This window comes from Phascolarctos cinereus, unplaced genomic scaffold (assembly GCF_003287225.1).
Source record: "Phascolarctos cinereus isolate Bilbo 61053 unplaced genomic scaffold, phaCin_HiC Scaffold_5;HRSCAF=322, whole genome shotgun sequence".
Lineage (NCBI taxonomy): Eukaryota > Metazoa > Chordata > Mammalia > Diprotodontia > Phascolarctidae > Phascolarctos > Phascolarctos cinereus.
In genome coordinates this window covers 9,953,901-9,978,390 of record NW_027555958.1, presented here as the reverse complement: position 1 = coordinate 9,978,390, position 24,490 = coordinate 9,953,901, and the positions used below count along the sequence as shown (strand labels likewise).

The window sequence follows — 24,490 nt, the reverse complement described above, 5'->3', positions numbered from 1 at the left end:
TTTCCTCATCTGTAAAATGAGCTGAAGAAAATGGCAAACAATGTCAGTATCTTTGCCAATAAAACCACAAATGGGGTCACATTCAGATATGACCAATTAAACAACAAAATTTACAACCATGGCTCATACTGAGCTTGTAGATCACAAAACTCCCACCTTTTTTTTTCACAACTGCTGTCTAATCTCCTACCTTCTTTCAGTGTTTTCTTAATACTCTAGCACCCAACTTTTTACTTATTTCCCCATCAAATTTCATCTTATTAGATTCAGCCCAAATGCTCTAATCTTTTGCCTCCTCATTCTGGCATCCAGTGTATTAACTATCCCACTAAGCCTTGTTTTATGTGCAAAGTTGATGAATATGCCACCTGTGCCCTTTAATGAGACATTGGTAAAATGTTAACTTCAACAGGGTCAAAAAAGATTTCTCAGTTATTTTATAGGACCCCCTCCCCAAGACACATAAAACATGGGATTATTAGCAATTATTCATTTTATTACATTTTCAAAATATTTCAATCTCTCTGATAAGGTCTGTCTACAGACTTCCTCATGTTCATTACATTTGAAAAGTTTCTAGCATGATTTCTTAAATGGGAAATAAGATTTGCTGACAGGTAAATACAATTCAAAAGGTTCCACTCCTGAGCTGGTTAAAGGCTTTCCTACATTAATTACATACAAAGAATTTTCTCCAGTATGGGTTCTCTGGTGGTTAATTAGATTTTCAGATATCCCCTTTAGTGATACTTGTCCCAAATCCATTATACTGAGGGTTTCCCACTAGTATACATTCTCTAATGGATTTTGAGTACTTCCCTCTTCACTGAAGCCTTCCCCAAATTCATAGAAATGTAAATGGTTTCTCTCCAATGACTTCTGTGATTAATAATAATGTGGTTCCTTCTGCAGAAAGCTTCCACACACTCATTACAAAGGACTTATCTGCACAGAGTTCTCTAATAACTTGAGTACTTTATTCTCACTGAAGACTTTCTTTTGTTAATTGTACAGAAAAGATTTCTCCCCCAGCATCAGTTTGCTGATAAGACTTTCTTATGTTAATTGTACAGAAAGGGTTTCTCCCCCAGCATCAGTTTGCTGATAAGAAATGTTTTGTACTATACTTGAAACCTTTCCTACATTCATCATATTCAAAGGACTTCTCTTCAGCATGAGTTCTCTGATGGTTTTTGAGAACTACACTCTCAATGTAAGCTTTCCCACATTCACTATATGCAAAGGGTTTCTCTCTAGTGTGAGTTCTCTGATGGGTAATAAGATTCCCCCTTTGGCTGAAGCCCTTCCCACATTCATGACATGCAAAAGGTTTCTCTCCAGTGTGAATTCTCTGGTGGTTAATAAGGTGTTCCCTCCTGCTGAAGCCTTTCCCACATTCATTACATTCAAAAGGTTTCTCACCAGTATGACTTCTCTGGTGAATTTTGAGTAACTCATTTTCACTGAAGGCTTTACCACATTCACTACATGCAAAGAGTTTCTCTCCACTATGGGTTCTCTGATGATTAATAAGATGTCCTCTATGGCGGAAGGCTTTCCCACATTCATTGCATTCAAAGGGTTTCTCTCCAGTATGCATTCGCTGATGGCTTTTCAATACCTCACTTTCACTGAAGGCTTTCCCACATTCATCACATGCAAAGGGTTTCTCCCCAACATAGGTTCTTTGATGGATAATAAGGCTTGACCTATGCCTAAAGGCTTTCCCACATTCACTACATGCAAAAGGCTTTTCCCCAGTATGAATTCTCTGATGGCTTTTGAGTATTTCACTCTGGCTGAAGGTTTTCCCACATTCATTACACACAAAAGGTTTCTCTCCAGTATGAGTTCTCTGGTGAGTAATAAGGTGTGACCGGTGCCTAAACGCTTTCCCACATTCATTACATGCAAAGGGTTTCTCTCCAGTATGAGTTCTTTGATGTCTAGTAAGATGTTCCCTCCTGCTGAAAGCTTTCCCACATTCACTACAAGCAAAAGGTTTCTCCCCAGTATGAGTTCTCCGATGAGTGATGAGGTTTGTCCTATTTCGGAAACCTTTCCCACATTCATTACATGCAAAAGGTTTCTCTCCAGTGTGAGTTCTATGATGGGTAATAAGATGTCCCCTCTGGCTAAATGCTTTCCCACATTCATTACATTCAAAGGGTTTCTCTCCAGTATGAGTTCTCTGATGGCTTTTGAGTACTACACTATCGCCAAAGGATTTTCCACATTCACTACATGCAAAAGGTTTCTCTCCAGTGTGAGTTCTCTGATGCCTCTTGAGTACTACACTTTCACTGAAGGATTTCCCACATTCATTACATTCAAAGGGTTTCTCCCCAGTATGCGTTCTCTGATGGGTAATAAGGCTGGAATTGTACCTAAATGCTTTTCCACACTCATTACATGCAAAGGGTTTCTCTCCTGTATGAATTCTCTGGTGGCTTTTGAGTACTTCACTCTTACTGAAGGCTTTCCCACATTCATCACATGCAAAGGGTTTCTCCCCAATATAAGTTCTTTGATGGATAGTAAGGCTCGATCTATGCCTAAAGGCTTTCTCACATTCACTACATGCAAAAGATTTTTCCCCGGTATGACTTCTCTGAGGGCTTTGGAGTATTTCACTCTGGCTGAAAGCCTTCCCACATTCATCACATGAAAAGGGTTTCTCTCCAGTATGTGTTCTCTGATGGCTTTTGAGTACTACAGAATCACTGAAGGATTTTCCATATTCATTAAACAAAAAAGGTTTCTCTCCAGTATGAGTCCTCTTACAAGTAATAAGGCTAGAATTGTACCTAAATGCTTTTCCACATTCATTACATGCAAAGCATTTCTCTCCTGTATGAATTCTTTGATGGTTTTTAAGTATTTCTCTCTGACTGAAGGCTTTTCCACATTCATTGAAGGGTTTCTTTCTTGTATGAGTTCTCTGATGGGTAAAAAGATTTGACCAATGCTTAAAGGCTTTCCCACATTCATTACATGAAAAAGGTATCTCTGCAGTATGAATTCCCTTGTGTCTGACAAGGTGATCCCTCCAGCTGAAGGCTTTTCCACATTCATTACAATCAAAGAGTTTCTTTTCAGTGTGACTTTTCTGGTGGCAAATAAGATTTGCCTTCCAAGTAAAGTCTTTCTTACATTCATTATATGCAAAGGATTTCTTTCTAATATGAATCCTTTGTTTAGCTGGGCTCTGTCTGTAGCTGAGGGCTTTCTCATATTCATTGTATTTAATACATGCTAACTTACCTCCAGCATGTATCCTATGAAATTTAACTAGGTCTGAGTGGTAACTGAAGGGCTTCCTGAATTTGTTATACTTAGAAAGGTTCTTCCCTATGGAAAGTCTATTATGTGGAATTAGACCAGGATAATTCTGGAAGCTCATTCCATGTGTCTTACATTGATGGAGACATTTTCCCATCATCTCTCTGCACAGTGAAATCAAGACTGATCTCAGACTAAAATTTCTCCCAAATGTGGAACACTGAGGTAGGATCATTTTATTAAAAGTTGTTCTGGGAGTAACTGTTACTTGTCTGGGTTGTCTCTCCTGCTTGTACTTCTGTTTCTCCACATTGACACCACATTCCCTAGCTTCTCTCATCTTGGAATGCCCGACTAGTGTCTCTTTTGGCAGCTTTTTCTCAAATGATGCTCCCATGCAAATGCCCTGCATCAGACTTGAGTCCTTGCTTTCAAACCTGTTCTCATGAAGGTAATCTGAAAGAAATAAGAGACAAAGGTCACTAGTTATTGTTAGCTTTGGCAGGGGAAAGGAATCTACTTTAGAACACATTCTAGTTTCTAATTCTCTACTAAGGAGAATGGTGCTCAAGCTGGACCAAGCAGGAAACCCCTCCCCCTACCCACACACACAAAAAACCACAGCTTGAAGGAACTGAAATCAAAGGACAGAGGAGACAGTAACATGTACCTAGGTGCCCAGGACTAAATGAATTAGAGTTTAGAGAAATTAAAGCACTTTTAGATGTCATTAAAAACAACACAGAAAAAACCAAAATTATTTTCTGCAGAATAGAAGAGTGTAAAACCACACAGCAATGAGAAAAACTAGCTCAGAAAATTCTTCAATTAGAAATTTATTTAACTTGGAATCTATACAAATAAAACTAACAGATCTCTGGTGAACCTAAGAATTAATGGGCTCTTCCAAAATTGCTAAAAACAAAAAAATAGAACCAATATAGTTTAGTGATTTTTAATTTCAAAAAAATATTGAAAAAAGACAGATTCAACAGAAAATCTACTGACTACCAAATAGAGTGAATATCAAATTCAAATCACAGAAATCCATTATTGTCCATCTGCAATAAAGTAAGGGCAAGATGACTTCAAAAGCAGCCAAGAAGAGAGGAATACATAGCAAATTTCAACTCGATTTGTAAAAAGTTTTCTATAAATTTAAATTACAAAGGCTAAAATTTGATATATTGAGAATTAAAAGATTTGTCGTAATAAAAATCTGTGTTAAGGAAAAACTGAGGTACAAAGTTCTAAGCCTGAACAACTTATTAGTATGACTAGCAAATACCAATAAATTGGTTCCAAAACCCCTCAGTAGTCCAGGATATACCTGACACTCAGAACAACTCTTTCATAGCATTTACAGTTATACTGCACTCCTGATTGGTTGGTGCTGTTTACATCAGTTCCTCCCCAGGTGGACCAACATCCCTGACTAACATCCTTTGGAAAGTCCCATTGTAGGCAAACATCCTGACTGACTCATCTCCCTTCATGGTCAGCAAGAGCGCACAGATTTGAATCATTGTGGCTGGACTTTAGTCCACAGGAATAGAGGAGTTAAACTCTTACAAATTTATAAACAGGCCTTATACAATCAAGTCTGAATTTGATTCACAAATATCAATTTGCTACACTGATTAGATATAATTTTCAATCAATAATCATGGACTATCAATTTTCAAATTTCACAATAGGAAACTGAAGTTACAGGCTTAAGGGAGCTGAAACTCACCTAATGAGGGGAATACCCAATACATAGTGGATTGATCATTAATTCATAAACTGACTAAGTCTTATTAAAATAATACAAAATAGAGCAGGTTATCAATTTTCGATTTTCATAGATTAAAGGGCCATTTTTACTGAAATCAGGCTTCATTTAAAAAATTTATCAGTAACGTGAATGAAATCACATTCACAGTCAGTGTAATTTGCAAATAATACAAAGCTTGGAGTGATAGCTAACAAATAGATGAGTTAGTATCCAAAGAGATTCTAAAAGGGTAAATCAATGGGTTAGCAACTCATAAAAATATAACAGTGATAAGTATAAAGTCCTATATTTCAATTCAGAAACATCTCAGCAAAGGTAAAACATGGGAGGGATGTTCAAATTGCAGTTCATCTGAAAAAGGTCCAGTGATTTTAGCCACATGGAAGCTGGCCCAACTTAAGTAAAGCACTTACACATAGCAGCCAATAAAGCTAATATTATCTTAGGTTAAAAGAGAGTCAGAGTAGAGAACCCAAAAGTTCAGCCTTGCTTGGGTCACACATATCTGGAGGACTGTGTTCTATTCTTAGTATGACAGGGTTATTGATAAACTGGAGAACATCCAAAGGAGGGCACCGGGAATGGTGAATGGCTCTGGAGGCCCGTTCAGGGGTCAGCTGAAATCACTGGGAATATGGCCTAGAGAAAGCTCCCTCCCCTCTTCCCCCTTCCTCCCAGGTATGGAATTCCAAAATACAGAGAGGTTAAGGCTCTTGCCCCAGGCCAATCATTTGAAGAGATCTCATATGGAGGAGGTATCATACTTGATCCCAAAGGACAGAACTGGGAGATTTAAGAAGCAAATTTGGGTTGATGCACTTTATAATAATTAGAGCTTTCTCAAAGAGAAACAATCCGCCTTAGGAAGTAGTGGGCTTCCTGTCACTGAAAGTCCTCAAGTACAAGTGGCATGGTCACTTCTCACTTATGATGCAGAAGGTATTCTTATCAGATATGGGTTGTACTAGATAGCCAATAAGGTTCCATTCAACTCTGAACTTCTGTGATTCTGTGACATGTAAAGAAATAAATCTTTCTCAAAAATGGAAAGGTGATATGCTATTATCTTTTCAAGAAAACAAAGTAATCATGGAAACACTGATTATAGAAAATTGAAACATACATGCAATTAAAAATAGTGCATCTGCAGAGAGAAAAAAACAAAAATCAGACTATGTTTCGTTGGGGGTGGGCGTTGGAGGATGGGAAGGAGTAAGTAGGATAAAGGTTACAAGCATTTTCAAACTTCTAGCAGTCCAGACGTTGCAGTTTGTAAAAATGAATGGAACATATTGTGAGAGGCTGAAAGCAGCCATTGACTGAAAGATGTAACTGAAAAGGGCTGTAGTTTAACGGAAATTAGGCACAGATCAACATCTCACACCACAAAGCTAGAAAACCTCCAAATGCATACATAACATAGATTTAAAAGTTCACACCATAGACAAATTAGGGGAACAAGGAAAGAAAAATATCTCTTACACCTACAGACAGGGCAAGAGTTCATAACCATAAAGGAGTAGAGAAAATGTTTTACACAAACAAAATCAATATAATTAGAATGGAATATATGAACTAATGCATAGTGAAGTGAGTGGAACCAGGAGAAAATGTTACACAGAAACAACATTGTAAAGAAAACAACTTTGAAAGACTTCTTTTAATATTTTGATAAGTATTTCAAAATAATTGATTTCCTTTGTAATCCTATATATTTATGCATTTAAAAACACTATATTGGGTATGGGCTTATAGGCTTCACTAGACCACCAAAGGGATCCACGATACAAAAAATAAGAACCACTGTTGTAAAAAATAAAACCTCAAAGATGTGAGACCTCGGATCAAAGCAATGACCACCACAACTCCATCAGACTGATGATCACTACTAACAGGGAAGTGACTGGCTCAGGCACATTTTCTGATGTGGCCAGCGCAGCTTGGTTTTGGCTCACTACACTTATTTGTTTGTTTTCTTCTTTGCATTCAGAGCAGGAAAAGGGATCAGTGGTAGTGGTAGCCAAAGAAAAAAGCAATAGGGGTCACCACAGCATCTAAAAGAAAACGGACAAAAGAGAACAGAAGTCCAAAAGGAGTCAAAACACAAGAAAGATAACTCTGTAGTTTATTATGTTTTTAATATATCTTTTAAGAAGCAGCTAGGTGGTGCAGTGGATAAAGCTCTGGGTCCAGAATCAGGAAGACCTGAGTTCCAATCTGACCGTGGACACTTACTAGCGGTGTGACCCTGGGCAAGTCGTTTAACCTCTGTTTACCTCAGTTTCCTCATCTGTAAAATGGAGATGATAATAACAACTACCTCCCAGGGTTACTGTGAGTGATAATAATCATGAGGCACTTAGCATAGTGCCTAGCACATACGAAGTGCTATACAAATGACAGATCTTATTGTTATTGTTATTGTTAAAGCAAATTGTGTGAGGGAGAGATCTATAGTTTTATATGCAAACATCTTTTTGTGTTCTACTTTGCAGATGGGAATGCTTTCTCTTTTTTTGGCATTTAAGCGTAGAATAAGCCAAATGTATTAAAAAACAGAAAATGAAGGTAAAGTAAAAGGTTCAGAATATACATTTTCAGACAGGACCACCATGTGTTTTAATTGAGTACAATTATGTGCTAAAAAAGGGAGATTTTTTGGAGGCAGCTAGGTGGCGCAGTCACCGGCCCTGAAGTCAGGAGGACCTGAGTTCAAATCTGGCCTCAGACCAAACACTTGACACTTACTAGCTATGTGACCCTGGGCAAGTCACTTAACCCCAATTGCCTAAAAAAAAAATTAAATTAAAATTTAAAAAAAAAAGATTTTTTTTTGGAAGGGGTGGGGCAAGAATAACAGGGTAGGGTCACGGTATGAGACAGTGATGCCCAAAAACAGAGTAAAAGAAAAAAACTGTGCTAATGAAGAATTAAAAGGATGCAAAGGGCCTGGAGGGAGGTTCAGGAGACACAAGCAGAAGAGTTCTGAAACTAATGTGCCGCATTTATTTCATACTTTTTAAAAAAGAAAAAACTGAACATGTCAGAGAGTCATAGGTTCATATTCTGTTCTTTACATACGGGTGCATTCGTGTTTATTGGTATTTGTGAAATTCAGAATAGAAAATAAATTCAAAAGGAAAAAATGAAGGTGAGGAAAAACAAGATGTGAGCAAAGATTTCAAAAACACTTTGAAAAGAACACAAATTGGCAACAGCCACAAGAAGACTGTTCAAATGCTCCAATAATCATGAAAATTCAAAATTATAGAAAACATCCCAAAAACACAGCATGAAATCTCCTAAATTCACAGAACTACAGAACGTGATGCCAGCGGGACTGTGGAGATGTAGGCATGATGTTATCCAACTGGTAGAACTACAAAACGGAGCAGGCTTTTTCGGAAAGCGAGAAAGCCGTGAATAATAAGAGAAAGACCCACCAGTCACACTGTGGGACTCAGTGACACCACTGCAAGAGTGAGACCACAGTGGCAAAGCACTGGAAATGGAGAGGATGCGGATCAACCGGGGAACGGCGGAACAAGCTGTGGTATATGAATGTAATGGAATACTGTTGTGATATAGGAAATGATGAGCAGGCAGACTTCAGAAACACCTGGAAAGACTGGCATGGACTGATGCTGAGTGAAGTGAGCAGAACCAGGAGAATGGTATACACTGTAACAGACACGCTGTGCGATGACGAATATCGATAGACTTAACCCTTCTCAACGATACAAGCATCCAAGACATCTCCAAAGGCCTCATGATGGAAAATGCTCTCCACATCCAAAGAAAGAACTATGGAGTTTGAACGCAGATCAAAGCACGCTATTTGCTTTTTTTTCCTTCTGTTGTGTTTCGTTTCCTCTTTCTGGTGGTTCCTCCTATTGGTTCTAATTCTTCCTTACAACATCACTAATGTGAAAATATGTTTAATAGGAATGCATATGTATAGCCTATATCAGATTGTGTGCCGTCTTGGAGAGGGTGGTGGGGAGGGAGGGGGAGAAAAATTTTAAATTCAAAAGCATATGGAAGTGATTGTTGATAAATCAAAATAAATAAATTTAAAAAAAAAAGAGCAGGACCACAGAATGGATCAAGGCGGAGGCTGCTTTCAGTGACTCACCTGGACAAAGGCCTCTGTGAACTTCTCCCTTGGACCTCCCTGGTGCTTCTCCTCCCCGCCAACAGGAAGATCACGTCCAGTGGACAAACAGGAATTCCTAAACAGCGGGAGGCAAATGAGAAACTGATGGGGACTGCAAAGTGTCTGGGAATTCGATTCTCTTCATGGAGAAGCAGGCAGCGAAGAAAGCCCAATGAGTGGCACAAAGGCTTTTTGGAGCGTACACTTTTGTTGTGTATTCTCAGGGACAAAGATGAGTCACAAGGCCAGGTCCAAGAACTTGTCCACCTGTACTGTCCACGGGGTGGACAAGCCCTGCAGGTTGCCATCCAAATGCATGTCATCCTTTATCCACTTGTTTTTCCCTCTGTGGATGCAGAGACCAAACCTTTTAGAGTGCTTGTCAAGCTTGTCCAGAGTGCTCTAGACATTTTAGGGCTTGATGCATTCAGCACCATGTTATCCAGTGAGGGAGGACCCCACTATCCACTACCACAGTTGTGAACATCTGTGGAGGAAGCAGGATTGCCTTGGGGAAATTGCCAAGTTCTTTTTATGGCCCCCACGGTGGACTCATTCTTTTTAATACGAACCAGCACTGGAGTACCAGGTGGAAAGAACTAAACGTGGATATCGCATGGAGGGCAACGAAGAGGCTAATCAATGGAGGGTCAGAACAAGCTGTGCACACGGCCAGCGAGGAAGTCACAAACCAGGAATAAAGCACGTCCCAAGGAAATGCATGATAAGAAGGACCACTCATGCACTGAGGGCTCCAGATGACAGACCAAGTATCTACTCATAATGTCAAGGAAAGGGAGGGTGGCCTCCAGCACGTTGGGAGGGGACCCACACAGCAAGCATATGGGAGGGCGTGGTCAAGCCTGGATGGTGTACAATCTGCATCACCGGAGAGACCTTACAGAGCTGTGACCCACCCAAGGACGAGTCACAGATCCAAACTAGCCTCAGAAAGAAAACCAGTTCATGGGGCCACACTCTGCTGAGAAATTAAGACTTTTTCACAGATCTCAGCTGAGATTTAGGGACACAATCAATTGTCAGGTGCTCGATAAGCATCTATTATGCACCAAGCACTGGAACAGGCAATGCCGACAAGACAAGACCACAAGCATTAATGCCAATGGAGGAAAACAACATATACGTCTATGAGTAAAAAAAATGTTGAAAGGAAAACGAGGTAATTTTGGGACCGAGGCATTGGCAGCAGTGGGGATGAGGACGGGCTTCACTGAGGAGGTCACACAAAGGTATGGAGAGAGAGAAGGTGGAGTGTCCTGTGGGAGGACAGGAAGGAAGCCAGGTACACAGTAGGTGCTTCATAAATGTTTACTGACCAACTGGACCCTAGAGTGGCCGAAGTAGGAAGAATGCGTAATAAGCATGGAAAGGATGTTTGGAGTTAGGTTGGAAAAGGCTTTAGGTACCACAGAATCCCCTGGAGCTCCCTGAGCCACAAGATTATGTGGTCTGGCCTATGAACTTTCATCCAACTTGAGATTGTCAAAAATATTAATCTACAAGTTCTTTACTGCTTAATATAGACAGAAGAGGGGCAGCTAGGCAGTGCAGTGGACAGAGCACCAGGCCTGGAGTCAGGAAGACGTGAGTTCAAATCCAGTCTCAGACACTTACGAGTTGTGTGACCCTGGGCAACTCACTTAACCTGTCTGCCTCATTTCCTCATCTATAAAAGGGGGACACACTGGAGAGAGAAATGGCAAAGCACTCCAATATCTTTGCCAAGAAAACCCCATGAATGGACAAAGTCCATGGGGTCAGAAAGAGTCGGACTGAACAACTGAACAACATAGACAAAGGATGTGATGGGAGAGACACCGAGTTCAGCTAAAACATGGTCCCTGTTTGCCTCATGGGGAGAGTGAAAACCATGCAAAGCAAAGCTCTAGGAAAAGTGCTCCCAGGAGAGGAGGGGAGGGAAGACTTCCTGGAGGAAGCAGCCTCATTATTCTCCTGGTGATTTAGCAAGAATCATCGACCTAAGAGTCCATGAAGTAGGGAAGCTATAGCCTGACAGCCAGCACAAAAGGGAACTTTGGGATTTCCATCTGTACAATTTCACCTGGATCTACAGAACAGAAACACTATCTGTGGACATAAAAGATCTGGGACTCTTCCCACATAACAATATTACATATTCTTGCACAATAAGGCAACCCTCAGCTGAGCCGTTGAGACCTCTCACGACCTGCATCAAGGAAAATGCAAATACCCTCGTGGATGGATTCTGAGTCACAAAGACAGTCGTGCTTACCCAGAAAGACCAGGCTCTCGTAGGTCTCCCACACCACGTCCCTGTAGAGGGCCCTCTGGGCAGCATCCAGGCAGCTCCACTCCTCCCCGGTGAAGTCCACGGCCACGTCCCTGAAGGTCACTGATTCCTGAGTCAAACACATTCCTGCTGAACCAAAGATGATTCTTCCAAATATTTCCTGATTCCTTACATGCCTCAGTTTGTACTACACTCAGCAGCACATACATAGTTTCCCTGGAGCGCTCAAGTTCATCTTGACAAAAATCTCTCTCCAGGTGGCCCAAGAAAAGCAATCATTTTGCTCCTAAAGCCCCAAACCAAAGCACAGAATCAACCTCTATTCAACACTCGATAGGAATATTGGCAATCATGCTCCAAATACAATTTCTAGCATTATAACAATTGTTCTCCATTACTAATCAACTTATTCTGTCCAGACTTAGAAGGGAAGCAACCCTTAGCCCAGGAAAGGCTAAGAGTTCTCCCCAGGTCTAAGCACTAATAGCAGTCTGCTGGACTCTAAGGTTACTGTCTCCCTTGTCCTGTGGAGATCTGGAACAAAATTCTGCTTCTCACGTTATGATAATATTAATTAACTACAGATAATGTACAGAGAACTGAGCAAAGTTTCAAGGGAGAGCTTTTCTCCAGATTTCAATGGTACTCTGACCTTCGTGATCAGCGCACAAACCATGACCATCACCTTGACCGCCATCTCCCCTCAGAGCCTGAGGAGACTGCGCAGAACCCTGAACCCCTGGGAATTGCCTTGCGGATGGCAATGCTTCTATCCCAGCGTCCCCAACCATCATCCTGGAAAGCAGCCCCTGTGGAGATGTAGTCTGGCCACTGTTCCTGCAGGGGCTGGGGCCACAGCAACTGAAGACCCAGAAAAGCAAGGTCTAGTCCCTGTGAGTCTCAGGTACTGACAAAAGGCTCAAAATCGGAAGCTGATTTGATTTCACTAATGGAAATGACATTAAAGAAGAGGCCCTACCATTGGGCTTTGCTGCCACACCTTAAGAACCATGGGGTTGGGACAGCTAGGTGGCGCAGTGGATGGAGCACCGGCCCTGGATTCAGGAGGACCTGAGTTCAAATCCGGCCTCACACACATAACACTTACTAGCTGTGTGAGCCTGGGCAAGTCACTTAATCCCACTGCCCAGTCAAAGGGAAAAAAAACAACCGTGGGGTCTATCTGACTTCACAGATGCTGTCTCCCCCATGTGAGCTGTGAGCTCCTTGAAAGCAGGGCCTGTCTTATACCTCTGTATCCCAGCTAAGCACAGTGATGAGCACTTAGTAGGTGCTTTGTTTGTTCATGATCCAATTGTAAAGGTTGTTAATCCATCCAAGCCTTCTTAGCATGCTTGGCCATTGTGCCCCTCCTCCCAGGAAAGCCTCCAGAAGGAGGCCAATCAGGACGCCACAGGCTCTCCTCCCTCGGCCTTCATTCCCCAGCCCATCACCAGCCCATGTTGTCGTCTGGTCAGATTTTTTCTGTTGATGACTTTTTGTGCTGCTTCTGCCATGTCGTTTTTGACTGGCAACAGACCCCCTATTGACCTACTGACCCCCAACCCATGACCTTCTGATGCCCTTCAGTTGGACCCAAATAGGAATTCTTCAGAGTTAGTGCTATTCTTTGCTTTACTACCAGAAACACTAATGCTTTTGTTTCAAGCAAAATCCTGTGTCATTCACAGAACTACATAATTTCCCAATTCAGCCCATTCACCTCCACCAGGTGTTTTGGGTCCAGTTCTGAACAAATTAGATGAGCTTATAGACCAGCTCTATGACCAGTCCATACAACTGGCTATCATAGTCTGAGTAACAGGCCTTCTTCCCCACCTTGGTTTTTCCTTTGATGATGGTTAGGCCAAACTCTACTGAGGGTTGTATTTCTCTTTCAGAAGGTTCTCTAATGTGTACCGTCTGAAGGAAACTGTATCAATGATAGACTCACCAAAAAAAAAAGTATTTGGAAAACCTCCTGCAGATAAGCCTTTTTATGATAGCCCTGGGCAGAAGAATTTCCATGATAGTAGCAAACACAGTCTCCTTTGAAACTTTGCTTGATAAAAATAATCAGGAGCATCACACCTATCAGACTGGCTAACATGACACAACAGGAAAATGATAAATGCTGGAGAAGATGTGGGAAAACTGGAACACTAATGACTTGCTGGTGGAGTTGTGAACTGATCCAACCATTCTGGAGAGCAATTTGGAACTGTGCCCAGAGGGCTATAAAAATGTGCATACCCTTTGACCCAGCAATACCACTTCTAGTGCGGTATCTCAAAGAAATCATAAAAATGAGAAAAAGACCCACGTGTACAAAAATATTTATAGCAGCTCTCTCTGTGGTGGCAAAGAATTAGAAATTGAGGGGATGCCCATCAACTGGGGAATGGCTGAGCAAGTTGTGGCATATGAATGTAATGGAATACTATTGTGCTATAAGAAATGATGAGCAGGCAGACTTCAGAAAAACCTGGAAAGACTTGTATGGACTGATGCTGAGTCAAGTGAGCAGAACCAGGAGAACACTGTACACAGTAACAGCCACACTGTGTGATGACTGACTTTGATACTTAGCTCTTCTCAGCAATACAAGGATCTAGGACAACTCCAAAAGACTCAAGATGGAAAATGCTATCTACATCCAAAGAAAGAACTATGGAGTTTGAATGCAGATCGAAGCACACTATTTGCTCTCTCTCTTTTTTTGTTTTGTTTCTTCTTTCTTGTGGTTCTAATTCTTCTTTACAACATGATTAATGTGAAAATATGTTTAATAATAATGTATATGTAGAGCCTATATCAGATTGTGCACCATCTTGGGGAAGGGGGAGGGGAAGGTGTCAGAGAAAATTTAAAACTCAAAATCTTATAGAAGTGAATGTTGAAAACTAAAAATAAACTAATTTAAAAATAATAATCAGGAGCTCATCCAAAAATTATTTTTGTTGTCATATCAACCAAGTAATCTTCTATAACCTTAGCACTCTCCTGGGTATCAATGGCACTGCCAAAAAATTGGGTAGCAAATTGAACAGAATATTCCAGACCTGCATCATTCAAATCCTGGGACATAGTGAACTGGGAATACTGAAGATTATGGAAAGAAATGTTCCACTGGGAAGCTATATGGCACAACATGGTACACAGGAAGAAAGAGTACATTCAAACTCACCTGAATCCTCAATGTCAGGAACCCAGAATTCATTCCCTCCTCATGTGTAGGCCAAGCTGAACAAGAAGAAAGAAGCCATGAAGGAGATGAACCCTGCCTTACAGCTCCGAATCAAAGCCCTCACTAGACTCCCTTACCCCCAACCCCTCTCCATTGTCAATCCCATACTCTGGATCAGAGGCGTCAAACACAAGGGCCTCACGTAGCCCACAGCACAGCTCAGTGAAGCCGGAGCCAAATTAAAATTGGGAAAGACTTAAAAGAAACTGATGGAAAAATAAATACATAAACCTTTTTCTCACAGCTGTCCCCTGAGGCAGCTACTTCCCTGCCTCCCACACTGGCCAGGTGGCTCTTCCCCCAACACTTCTGAGATGCTCACCTCCTGTCTCCTCCGGTCCTGGAGCCCACTCCGCCATGGTTGCTGGTCCTGGCTGGGCTCTCCCTGCTCAGCCCTCACTCCAATGCCTCTCTGCCCGGAGTCACTGCCCCATCGGCAGTGCCAGGGGCTGCTCCTTCACCTCCGGCACTGCCTTCGAGCTGTGGGGGAAGATCTCAGGGCAGGAGTCGCCTCCTGGGGGGCCTGCTTATCCAGGACATTGGAAATGTCCTTTACACCCTTCACCTTCCAGGAAACTGAGGCCTGGGAGCAGAAACACAAGGTCCCTTTAAATGGGCCCTTCACGCTGGGACTCAGATCCCCATCCCCAGCTGGACCCTGCACCTCTGCTGCTGCCGGCTGGGCCTGAGGACTCTACCAGACACTAGCTGAGCCAGAAAAAAAGATGGAGATAGCAGGAGGGAGCAAGGAGTCACAATCACACAGGGTTCTCTGAGCCATCCAGAGGCCCTGACATGCAGACTGTGTGCAATACTTCAAACAGAAGAAACCCTGACTGCCTCACATGGATGGAGAAATATGATCTAAGGCAGGGGTCAACAATCATGTGATGATGACCTACTGCGGCCACGGCAAAAAGCCAGGAGCAGTGCGCACTTGGGTGTGGGGCTAGTAAGATTAGTTCCCCTTTCCCCAAATATGTCCAAACTTTTAAACTCACACTAAGACCCTCAAAGCACGCACAGGCTCCCAACACACCATGCCTGCCATGCTTAAACATTCATCTCCTTAACGTGTATGTAGGTCACATACACAGACACCAGAATGTCCACAAACACGTATTCCACACGTTGTCATTCAGTGCCTTGTGAGATAATCACAGATCTTGGACACAAAAGTGAGGAATGAATTTCATTCAATCGAGAAATATCATATTTAAAAAGCCCCTCGTAGCTGACACTGTAGGAGAAACAAGGAAGGCCTTAGGACCTAGCACGGGGGTCAGTAAATACCACAACACTGGCCAATTGGTGATCACTTTTTTGGATGTCGCCATGCATCTTCCCACGCACAGAAGTCCAGACAGAGACACAAAGACTTATAAAACACACTTCACTAGGATGAGGGAAATGACTCATTGAGACCCAAACTTATCTTCGATCTACACTAGTAGCTTAGTGTGATTCCTTAGGGACAGTCATTGTTAGCAATTATTAGCAGTATACTTATGCACTAACATATATTTAGTCAGTCATCTACACAAGTTTAGGAATTACATATATCAACATGTTTTACACATTTTTAGATACAGGAATAATTATATAAGGTTAGATAGATTCTTTCTTATATTAGGTCCCAAACTTTAACTACAAGCTGTAAATTCACTGTTCATTAACTTGTTATAAATAAAGTTCACAATTGTTATAAAGTTCACTTGCCTAACCACAAGTATGCTAACTAGAGGACCCCCACCCTTTTGGGGACTGAGTACTATTCCCTGCACAGTCTTTGTTGAGGTTTAGAGGTGCTGGGAGCCCAAAATCATGACCCACGGGTCCTGCTTCAAAGAATTCGACCCAAGCCTTCTTTCAGCCAAAGACAAGGTTTAATAGAACATCTGTCATATTGGCCAGACTCTTAAGGAATCTAAGCATTTGTATCACTAATGCAAATGGGCCAGAGCTTAAGAATCTGAGCATTTTAATGAAGACAAGATGGACCTTATATAGAAAGACTGTGAGAGGGATCTAGTGGCCAACTAGTTTGGGGTGACTGGAGGAGGGGTGTAAGGTGGATCTGGATGGGAGTGGCCAGGAAACTGGGGTGAACAGAACATCAGGGAACAGGACCATGCAGGAATGGCCAAGGGAGAATGGAGTCTAGAGAGGATTAAGGGTGGGAAGTGGCCAGGGTCAACTGGGAGGTAAGAGAATTGGGAGATTGGGCATAGCCACCATGAAAGGCCAGTTGAGTGGACCACAGCCTCAGGCCAACGCCAGGGATTTGGGACAGTCAAAGGATTTCCCTTTTTGGGGTCCAGATCCGAAAGACATGGTCTTTTCCTTTTAGGGGCTCAGATCCCATCCTCATCATCTTGATGTGATATGTAAAGTCCCCCAACTTATTTTTTTGTTTCCAGACTACCCTCTCTTGCCCAACATGAGGAAGCATGACCACTTAGTCATCAGAGATGACCTGTGCCTTGCCTGTCCGGTGACCACCCACGTTGATGCACCATTTCTGGCCCCTCTGGAGTCAAAATCAAGGTCTATCATCCAGTGAAATTCTATTTTACTTTGCCCCTTCTGCGTCTCTGGCTATCAAGCACAATAAAACTAAGGGCCTGCAGTAAGGGGGCATCTCAGATTGTGAGGAAGATGAAGTCCACTTCATCGGGGTGGCCACGGATCTTTAATACTGGCTCAGAGCGCTGCCTCGGTGGTTCTTCTCGTAGATTGGACAATTTGGTCCGCACAAGGATGTGCACTGAGGATATCTTTTTTTTAAGGCAAATATTAATTGAATTCACAGTCATGAGGGACCTGATTTTTAGTTATCAGACTACAGAAAGCAAAACTTAACTAACCTCGATTTCTTTCAAAATTAACAAATTAAGTATTTTAATCAAATAATCCCTCTGAATCTTACTTTCTCGGCTAAAAAATATTTTTGCAAATGAACTCTCCTACTCAAGTGGAGCTCAAGGACCCGTGGCCGGTGGGACGTCCACTCCCTGGCCTGCTCCCCTCTGCGGCCTCCATTCTGACCGTCACCTCCTGGGCCGTACCCTGGATTCCGGCCGCGGGTCAGCCCTGCCTGACCCTGCCAGGGCCCAGGGATCGACGAGGCCCCTTTATTCGTCTGTGCTCCCTGCTGGGGTGTAAGATCCAGGAGGGCAGGCGGCTGGGCGCAGAGCCTGCACTAATTCAATTCTTTATCGTTATCTAAAGCGCCGCCGCCGCTGCCGGCACCACCCGGACTCCGGCCTGCCTCGCTCCAGGAGAACCTGGGAGGAAGAGGGGGGCGGGGCTACTTATACGTGACTGGCCAATGCCTGCAGTCAGGTGGGGATCCTATGCACAGGTGCTCACAGGCAAGGGGGAGGGAGGAATGCTGGGTCCGCGCGTGCGCACACTGACTCCCTATCTGCACCCCAGGCGCCTGCAGAAGGGGATGGGTGGGGGAGCAGAGTGAGCCGCGCGTGCGCACAGGCTCGGGTTGCCACCTCGAGCCCTCGTAGCAAGAATGGGGGAAGGGGAGAGCAGAGCGGGCCGCGCGTGCGCACTTCCTCCCGGCTCACTCACCTCTCAGTTCGAGCGCCCACTTCAGGGGCAGAGGAGGACGGAGCGGGCGCTGTGGCGAGACAAGGCGGAGGTAAAGTCTCGCTCCAGAGACTGCGGCCTCCCACCATGCAGTCCAGAACAATCATTCCCACAATGCATCACGCTCTGCGACATTGCGCAGACTAGAAGACCAAGTGAGCCAAAACGCAGCATGGACTAGAGGTGCATTCTGGGAAATGTAGTCCGGAAGCAGGAGGGCTCGGCGCACCCTGGTCCCAGACTCCATTCCCCAGAAGGTATTGCGGCCCTCCTTTCCGAAGCTTGAGTCTGCGAACTGGGTGAGGCTTTGTCCTGGGCTGGCCTGCACCCGCTGACGTTTTCACTTACATCATTTTGTCCTGGCTTTACTTTAAAAGAAACGAAAATAATTCTGATCTCCTCGCCTACGTGGTCTTCAATCTCCTCATCCGTAAAATGACCCCTGCCAACCCTTCCGGGTCTATGACCTTTTGACCCGGGGTCATTCTATGTGCCCAGAGTTTGACCAAGGCTGGGGACTGGACACCCATGTACTGGGTCTCTTTTGATGCAAACGTTAGGACCCCCAGATCTTCTTCACAAAGGCTCATTGTCTAGACCGGTAGAGTCAAACTCAAATATCGGGAGCCATTGACTTAGTTTGAAAATGTAATGGTGTCTAGTTTTAGTGTGTTTTTATTTATTTTGTTAAATGTCTCCCCATTACATTTTAATCTGCTTTACTTGTTTGACACCTGTGCCCTAGGGGATCACTCACTTCATCGAACAGGAAAGTATCACTTCCAGTACCACTGAACACAGCCTCTTTTTAAGATCATATTTTATTTTTAAAAAACAGCAAGAACCTGCCGTCTCTCCCTCCCACCCCATCCCCTATTGAGAACAAAAGGAAAGCAAAACCATTGTTAGAAACGTGTGGAGTCAAGGAATAAACTTTCCGGATCGACCGTGTACACAAAAGGATGTCCCTTGGTCTGCACTCTGAAGCCTTCACCTCTCTGCTTGCAGGTGGGTAGCACGTTAACCTCACTAGTCTTCTGGAGTAGTGGTTGGTGATTACACTGTCAGAGGCCCCACATCTTTCAAGGTTTTTGTCTTTACCATGTTGCCATCACTATAAATTGTTCTCCTGTTCACTTCAGTCTGCATCTGTTCATACAGGTCTTCTCAGGTTTCTCTGAAACCATGTCTCCCTGTAAGGGGCAGGTTCTGTTCTGCCCTGGTTATGCTAATTGTAGGCCCATGCCACCTTGGTTATTAATAGGTTTTATTAGGGTTAATTGGGAAAACTTAGAAGAAGCCAGGGTGGGCAGCATCAAGACAAAGTAAAATGGATCCCTGCACCAACTCCAGGTCTGGTTCCCATTGTACATGCCACCTCTCATGACCTGCTCATACATTCTTCCCAATAGTATCTTCCACAAGTTTCCCTGAGTGGTACACTCAGGTTTTGGTTTTGCTCATGTGGAGGATGCAGAAGGGCCTACCAATGAACTGCATTGGAAGCACAATCCACAACTCTAGTACAAGCACAAGCAGGGAAACAACATGACCAAGAAGAGAATGACCACAGTTCTTACCATTTTCTTCCATCCCATCCCTAGGGAGGCAAAGGAAGAGTCAATGACATATGGTGATCAGTGGGAGAACTGGATTTTGAAAGTTAATTTATTACGGTCCAGCTGAATTTCTGAAATAAGTTCAGAGACAAAGAATTGCCCATGGTTTGGGCAATTTTATGACACCTTGCAGGTGTCAACTGGGTGAAGCCCACCCCTCAAATACGGAGGAGTCCAAGTTGAGTTGAAAGGTTTTATTAGAAGGAAAATCAGAAACTAGTGTTGAGGCAATCGGGTACTAGAGCCCTAACCAGCCTAGGAGAAGCAGGGGCAATTTATGCTCGAGAGCCACAAAATTGAGGTTCAGGGAGGGGTTAGGGTAAAGAATTGACAGTTTTCCCCAGGAACAGGTGGAACACTGAAGCAGGATGTTTTGCAGGAATAGTGGACTGCCAGGCTGGTTTAAGCTGGTTTGAGATGCACAGCTCAGCAAGGTCAGCCAGCTTCTGGGAGTAAGCAAGACTTTGGCTCATTGCAGGCTCCTGATTGGCTCCCTTCAGCAAACAGGCTTGCTCTATGAATCTGCTTGGGAAGGTAACTAGTAGAAAACAGACATACTGATCTTGGGGGTACTTTCACAGGGGTGATACAGAATAGAATCAGTTACAAAATGGAATCAGAATCATTTGCTTTTCTCCATTTCTCCCTTTTTGTTAATGAGAGACCAGTCACAATTTTCCGTGACTGGTCAATGTAAGAACAACAAGAATGATTAACCATACTACAAGCCATAGTAAGAGTATTTAAATTCATGGACTAATTTAGAGGGAAAATTCACATGACACCAAGATAACAGAGAGAACTCAGCATATAGATACAGTGAAAGAAAAAGCCGAAGTCACACAGTGATGACGATCAACATGAACTAACGTCGAGTCTTTTTGTATTTTAGTAACCCATTCCTAATATTCATTTAGTCAACAAATTTCATCTTGGACCTCAGATGCTCCATGTAGTTGCCTGGTCTCTGGAACATCTCTTAGGCATCCTGGGATAGGTCTCATCTTTAATAGATTTGCTTCTCTGGTTCCAAGTTGCTTATAGAAACTCCTTAGATGATCCTGCTAAAATCTTTTACAAAACAGATCTCTATGCAGGCTTTCAGATTTTGCTTCTCCAATACCTAGTTTGTGTGGTGAAAACCAGCTCAAACTTTGTGGTTCTGATCTTATTAACAATAGGGTTATAAAAGAAGCATCAAATTAGTTCACTTGAAACTTCAGAGAATTTAAATTTTACATACCCCATAAGAGTCATTTACATTTGATGTACAGGATTGTCTGATCTTGTTGCTTTCTCAAAATTTCCCACTCCAACCAATTCCAATTCCCCTTAGGAGGATCAGATGCTATTGACAATCTAACCCTACATATGAAAACATAGGATCAACACTCTTGGTAGGTAGAGTCTTTCCACCCCTAGGGTTCAATGGTTACACAAATGAATTTTTTTTACAAGAGGCCGACTTTACTCCAATTGTAACAAAAGACCTGGGAAGGGCTATGTAGATACACCAAGTAATTAATTCCCAACTGTATACAGAGAACAGTGTGTATCAAATGAGTTGCCTATGGTAAAACCTGTTCAGTTGTTAGCCATATTCAAATGGAATAGATATTACACAAATATTCCTCTCCACTAAGATGACTAATTGTAATGAAATTCTATTCCTTAAAATAAAAAAAGAAGAGGTTTCTACTTTTAACCTCAAAAAGTAATAGATTAATGTCTTTGTTTCACAGACTTTTAAAAAAAACCTTTGATTATCTGCATAGCATTCTAAAAGAATGAGATACTTTAGGGACTTAATATTATACATGACTGCACAGCTATTAGACAGATGACAAGCCCAAATGCTAATTTACTTGGTTGTTTGGGATATGGTATGACTGTACACTCAGACTGAAAACACAGATATGCATTGTGGTCAGATCTTCTACTGACCACTTGGTCTGATTATAGAAATTGGTTATAAAAGGGGAAAAAAAACCAGGGATATAATTATAACAATATCAAAATTGGTCCTTTAGGCCTAACCCTCAGGGCATAGAATGAGTCACCATTTATACCAGGATAAAGCATCCTAAGCCCTGTTTTATTTCAGGTAAGAGTCACAGCTGACAACCCATCTTGCAGTAGCAATTTCTCCTCATAGCCAGATTCAGGATAACCATGTGGGAAAAATTCCTGTCCAAAAGGAACACAGTATGGAAACTGAGTCAAGATAATCCTACCTTTGGCCATGAAAAGGCCAACTCCTCCATCTTTTCCCCAGATACAGACATTCCACCTGCAATCCAGAACCACACTTCTTCTAAGTAGCTTCTGGCATTTCCCTTGATGATGGATTACTGACTTAATGATCCATCAGACCACATATTGTACAACTGATCTATTCCACTGACCCACCACTCCATTTCTTAGATGGTATTAGATTGTTCTGATGATCGCCGCTTTATAAAACACCTTCAGATCTGGTATGACGAGGCCACCTTTATAGTTTTTTTTTTCATTGATTCCCTGATAGTCTTGACCACTTTTTTCTTCCAGATGAAATTTATTATTTTTTCTAACTCTATAAAATAATTTTTGGTAGTTTGATTGGTATGGCACTGAATAAGTAGATTAATTTAGGTAGAATTGTCACTTTTTATTATATTGGCTCTGCCTACTCATGAGCAATTAATATTTTTCCAATTGTTTAGATCTGTTTTTTTGGTGAAAAGTATCTTGTAATTGTGTTCATATAGTTCCTGGGTTTGTCTTGGTAGGCAAACTCCAAAGTATTTTATATTATCTACAGTTATTTTAAATCGATTTTCTCTATCTCTTGCTGCTGGACTTTGTTGGTAATATATAGAAATGCTGCTGATTTATGTGTGTTTATTTTATAGCTTTGTTAAAGTTGTTAATTATTTTAACAAGTTTTTTAGTTGATTCTTTAGGATTCGCTAAGCCTGTCAAGGCACAAGCCAATGTGCATTTTCCAGGTGTCCTGGTACTCCTGCAGCTCGGGCCACCTCTCCCACATCCATTTGGTATGGGTGGCCAACCTAAGATTGCCCCCTGGCAGACATGCCACCTCTCTCTCCCAGGGGTTTGAGATGGCTGGGATTTCCCCTGTGGAGACCTCATTCCCCAAGTTAATTTCTTCAGTATCCTGCCCATTTTTTACAAATATGAGGGGGAAGGTTCTATTTTGCCCTGATTATATCAATTATAAGGTGGCATGCCCTCTGAGAGGATACTGAGATGCCAAAGAAAGAGAGGGCCATGCCAGCCTGGTTATTAATAGGTTTTGGTTTATTGGGGTAAATTGGATTAATTGAGGGAGCTGATCATCCTGGGTGGCAGCAGGACAAAGTAAAATGAATCCTTGCACCAACCCTAGGTCAGGCTAGGTATTACACAGAAACAGCACAAAGAAGGCATAGTGCCAGGGATGGCCCAAGGTCACGTGCAAGTTCTCTTATGGGATAGTTGGAGCTTCTTTTGCTGTTTACATTTACTCAAAGTGTTTACATTTTCTGTGGAATCACAGGTCATATTCCCAGGCTCTGGTTCCCACTGTACACTCTCCATCATTTCTTATGGCATAATTGTATTTCATCACATTTACATACCATAACTTGTCCATTTTTCGGTTTTTAGAGATGTTTTTTGCCACCTCAAAAAGAGCTTTAAATATTTGTGCATATCCATAGAGTTTTAAAGCACTTTTTATTTTGAACCCCTCAGGACCCACCTGTTTTCAAATTATATCAAGTCAAGGAGTATCTTCCTTCTTTTGCTCCTACCTAACTCCCATCCCCCAACTGAAAAGTTACAAATATGCATAATCAAGCAAAACAAATTCCCATATTGGTCATGTGAAAAAAAAAAGTCTTAATCTGCACACTGAGTCTGTCACCTTTGTTAGGAGCTAGCTAGCATGTTTCATCATGAGTTCTGTGGAATCATTGTTGGTCATTGTGGTGATCAGGGTTCCTAAGTCTTTCAAAGTTGTTTGTCCTTACAATGTTATTCTTACTGTATAAATTGCCCTCTTGGCGCCACTCACTTCACTTTGCATCAGTTCATACAAGTCTTCAGGTTTCTCTGAAACCACCCCTTTCATCATTCCTTACAGTACAATAGTATTCCATCACATAAATTTGTTATCAAAAAACCCCATTTATTGTCACTTACTATTTGCAAAGCACTATGCTAAGTGCTGAAGATATAAAAAGTAAGGCAGTCCTGGCTTTCACATATGGAAGGCTTCAGCTTCAAGTCAGATGGAAAGATCTCATGGTTCTAGGGCAGGGTTGGGGAACTTGTGGCCTTAAGGCTATACGTGGCCCTCTAGGTCCTCAAGTGTGGCCCTTTGACTGAATCCAAACTTCACAGAACAAATCCCCTTAATAAAAGGATTTTTTTCTGTAAAACTTGGACTCCGTTAAAAGCACCCTTGTGGTCTCAAGGCCATAGGCTCCCCATCCCTGTTAGGGGTCTAGTGGCAAAGCAGATGGTC

At 42.4% G+C, this 24,490-nt stretch overlaps 1 protein-coding gene across 1 annotated transcript; it reads right to left on the bottom strand.

Moving 5' to 3' along the window:
* Window positions 1–475: 475 nt before the first annotated feature.
* On the bottom strand, window positions 476–18,531 carry LOC110198105 (uncharacterized). The gene is given in 7 exon segments (XM_078154615.1): window positions 476–3,738; window positions 9,195–9,243; window positions 9,245–9,291; window positions 11,491–11,617; window positions 14,696–14,751; window positions 15,078–15,338; window positions 18,341–18,531. Coding segments are annotated over 6 exon segments (2,961 nt in total). The 5' UTR covers window positions 15,115–15,338; window positions 18,341–18,531; the 3' UTR covers window positions 476–1,093.
* Window positions 18,532–24,490: the final 5,959 nt, after the last annotated feature.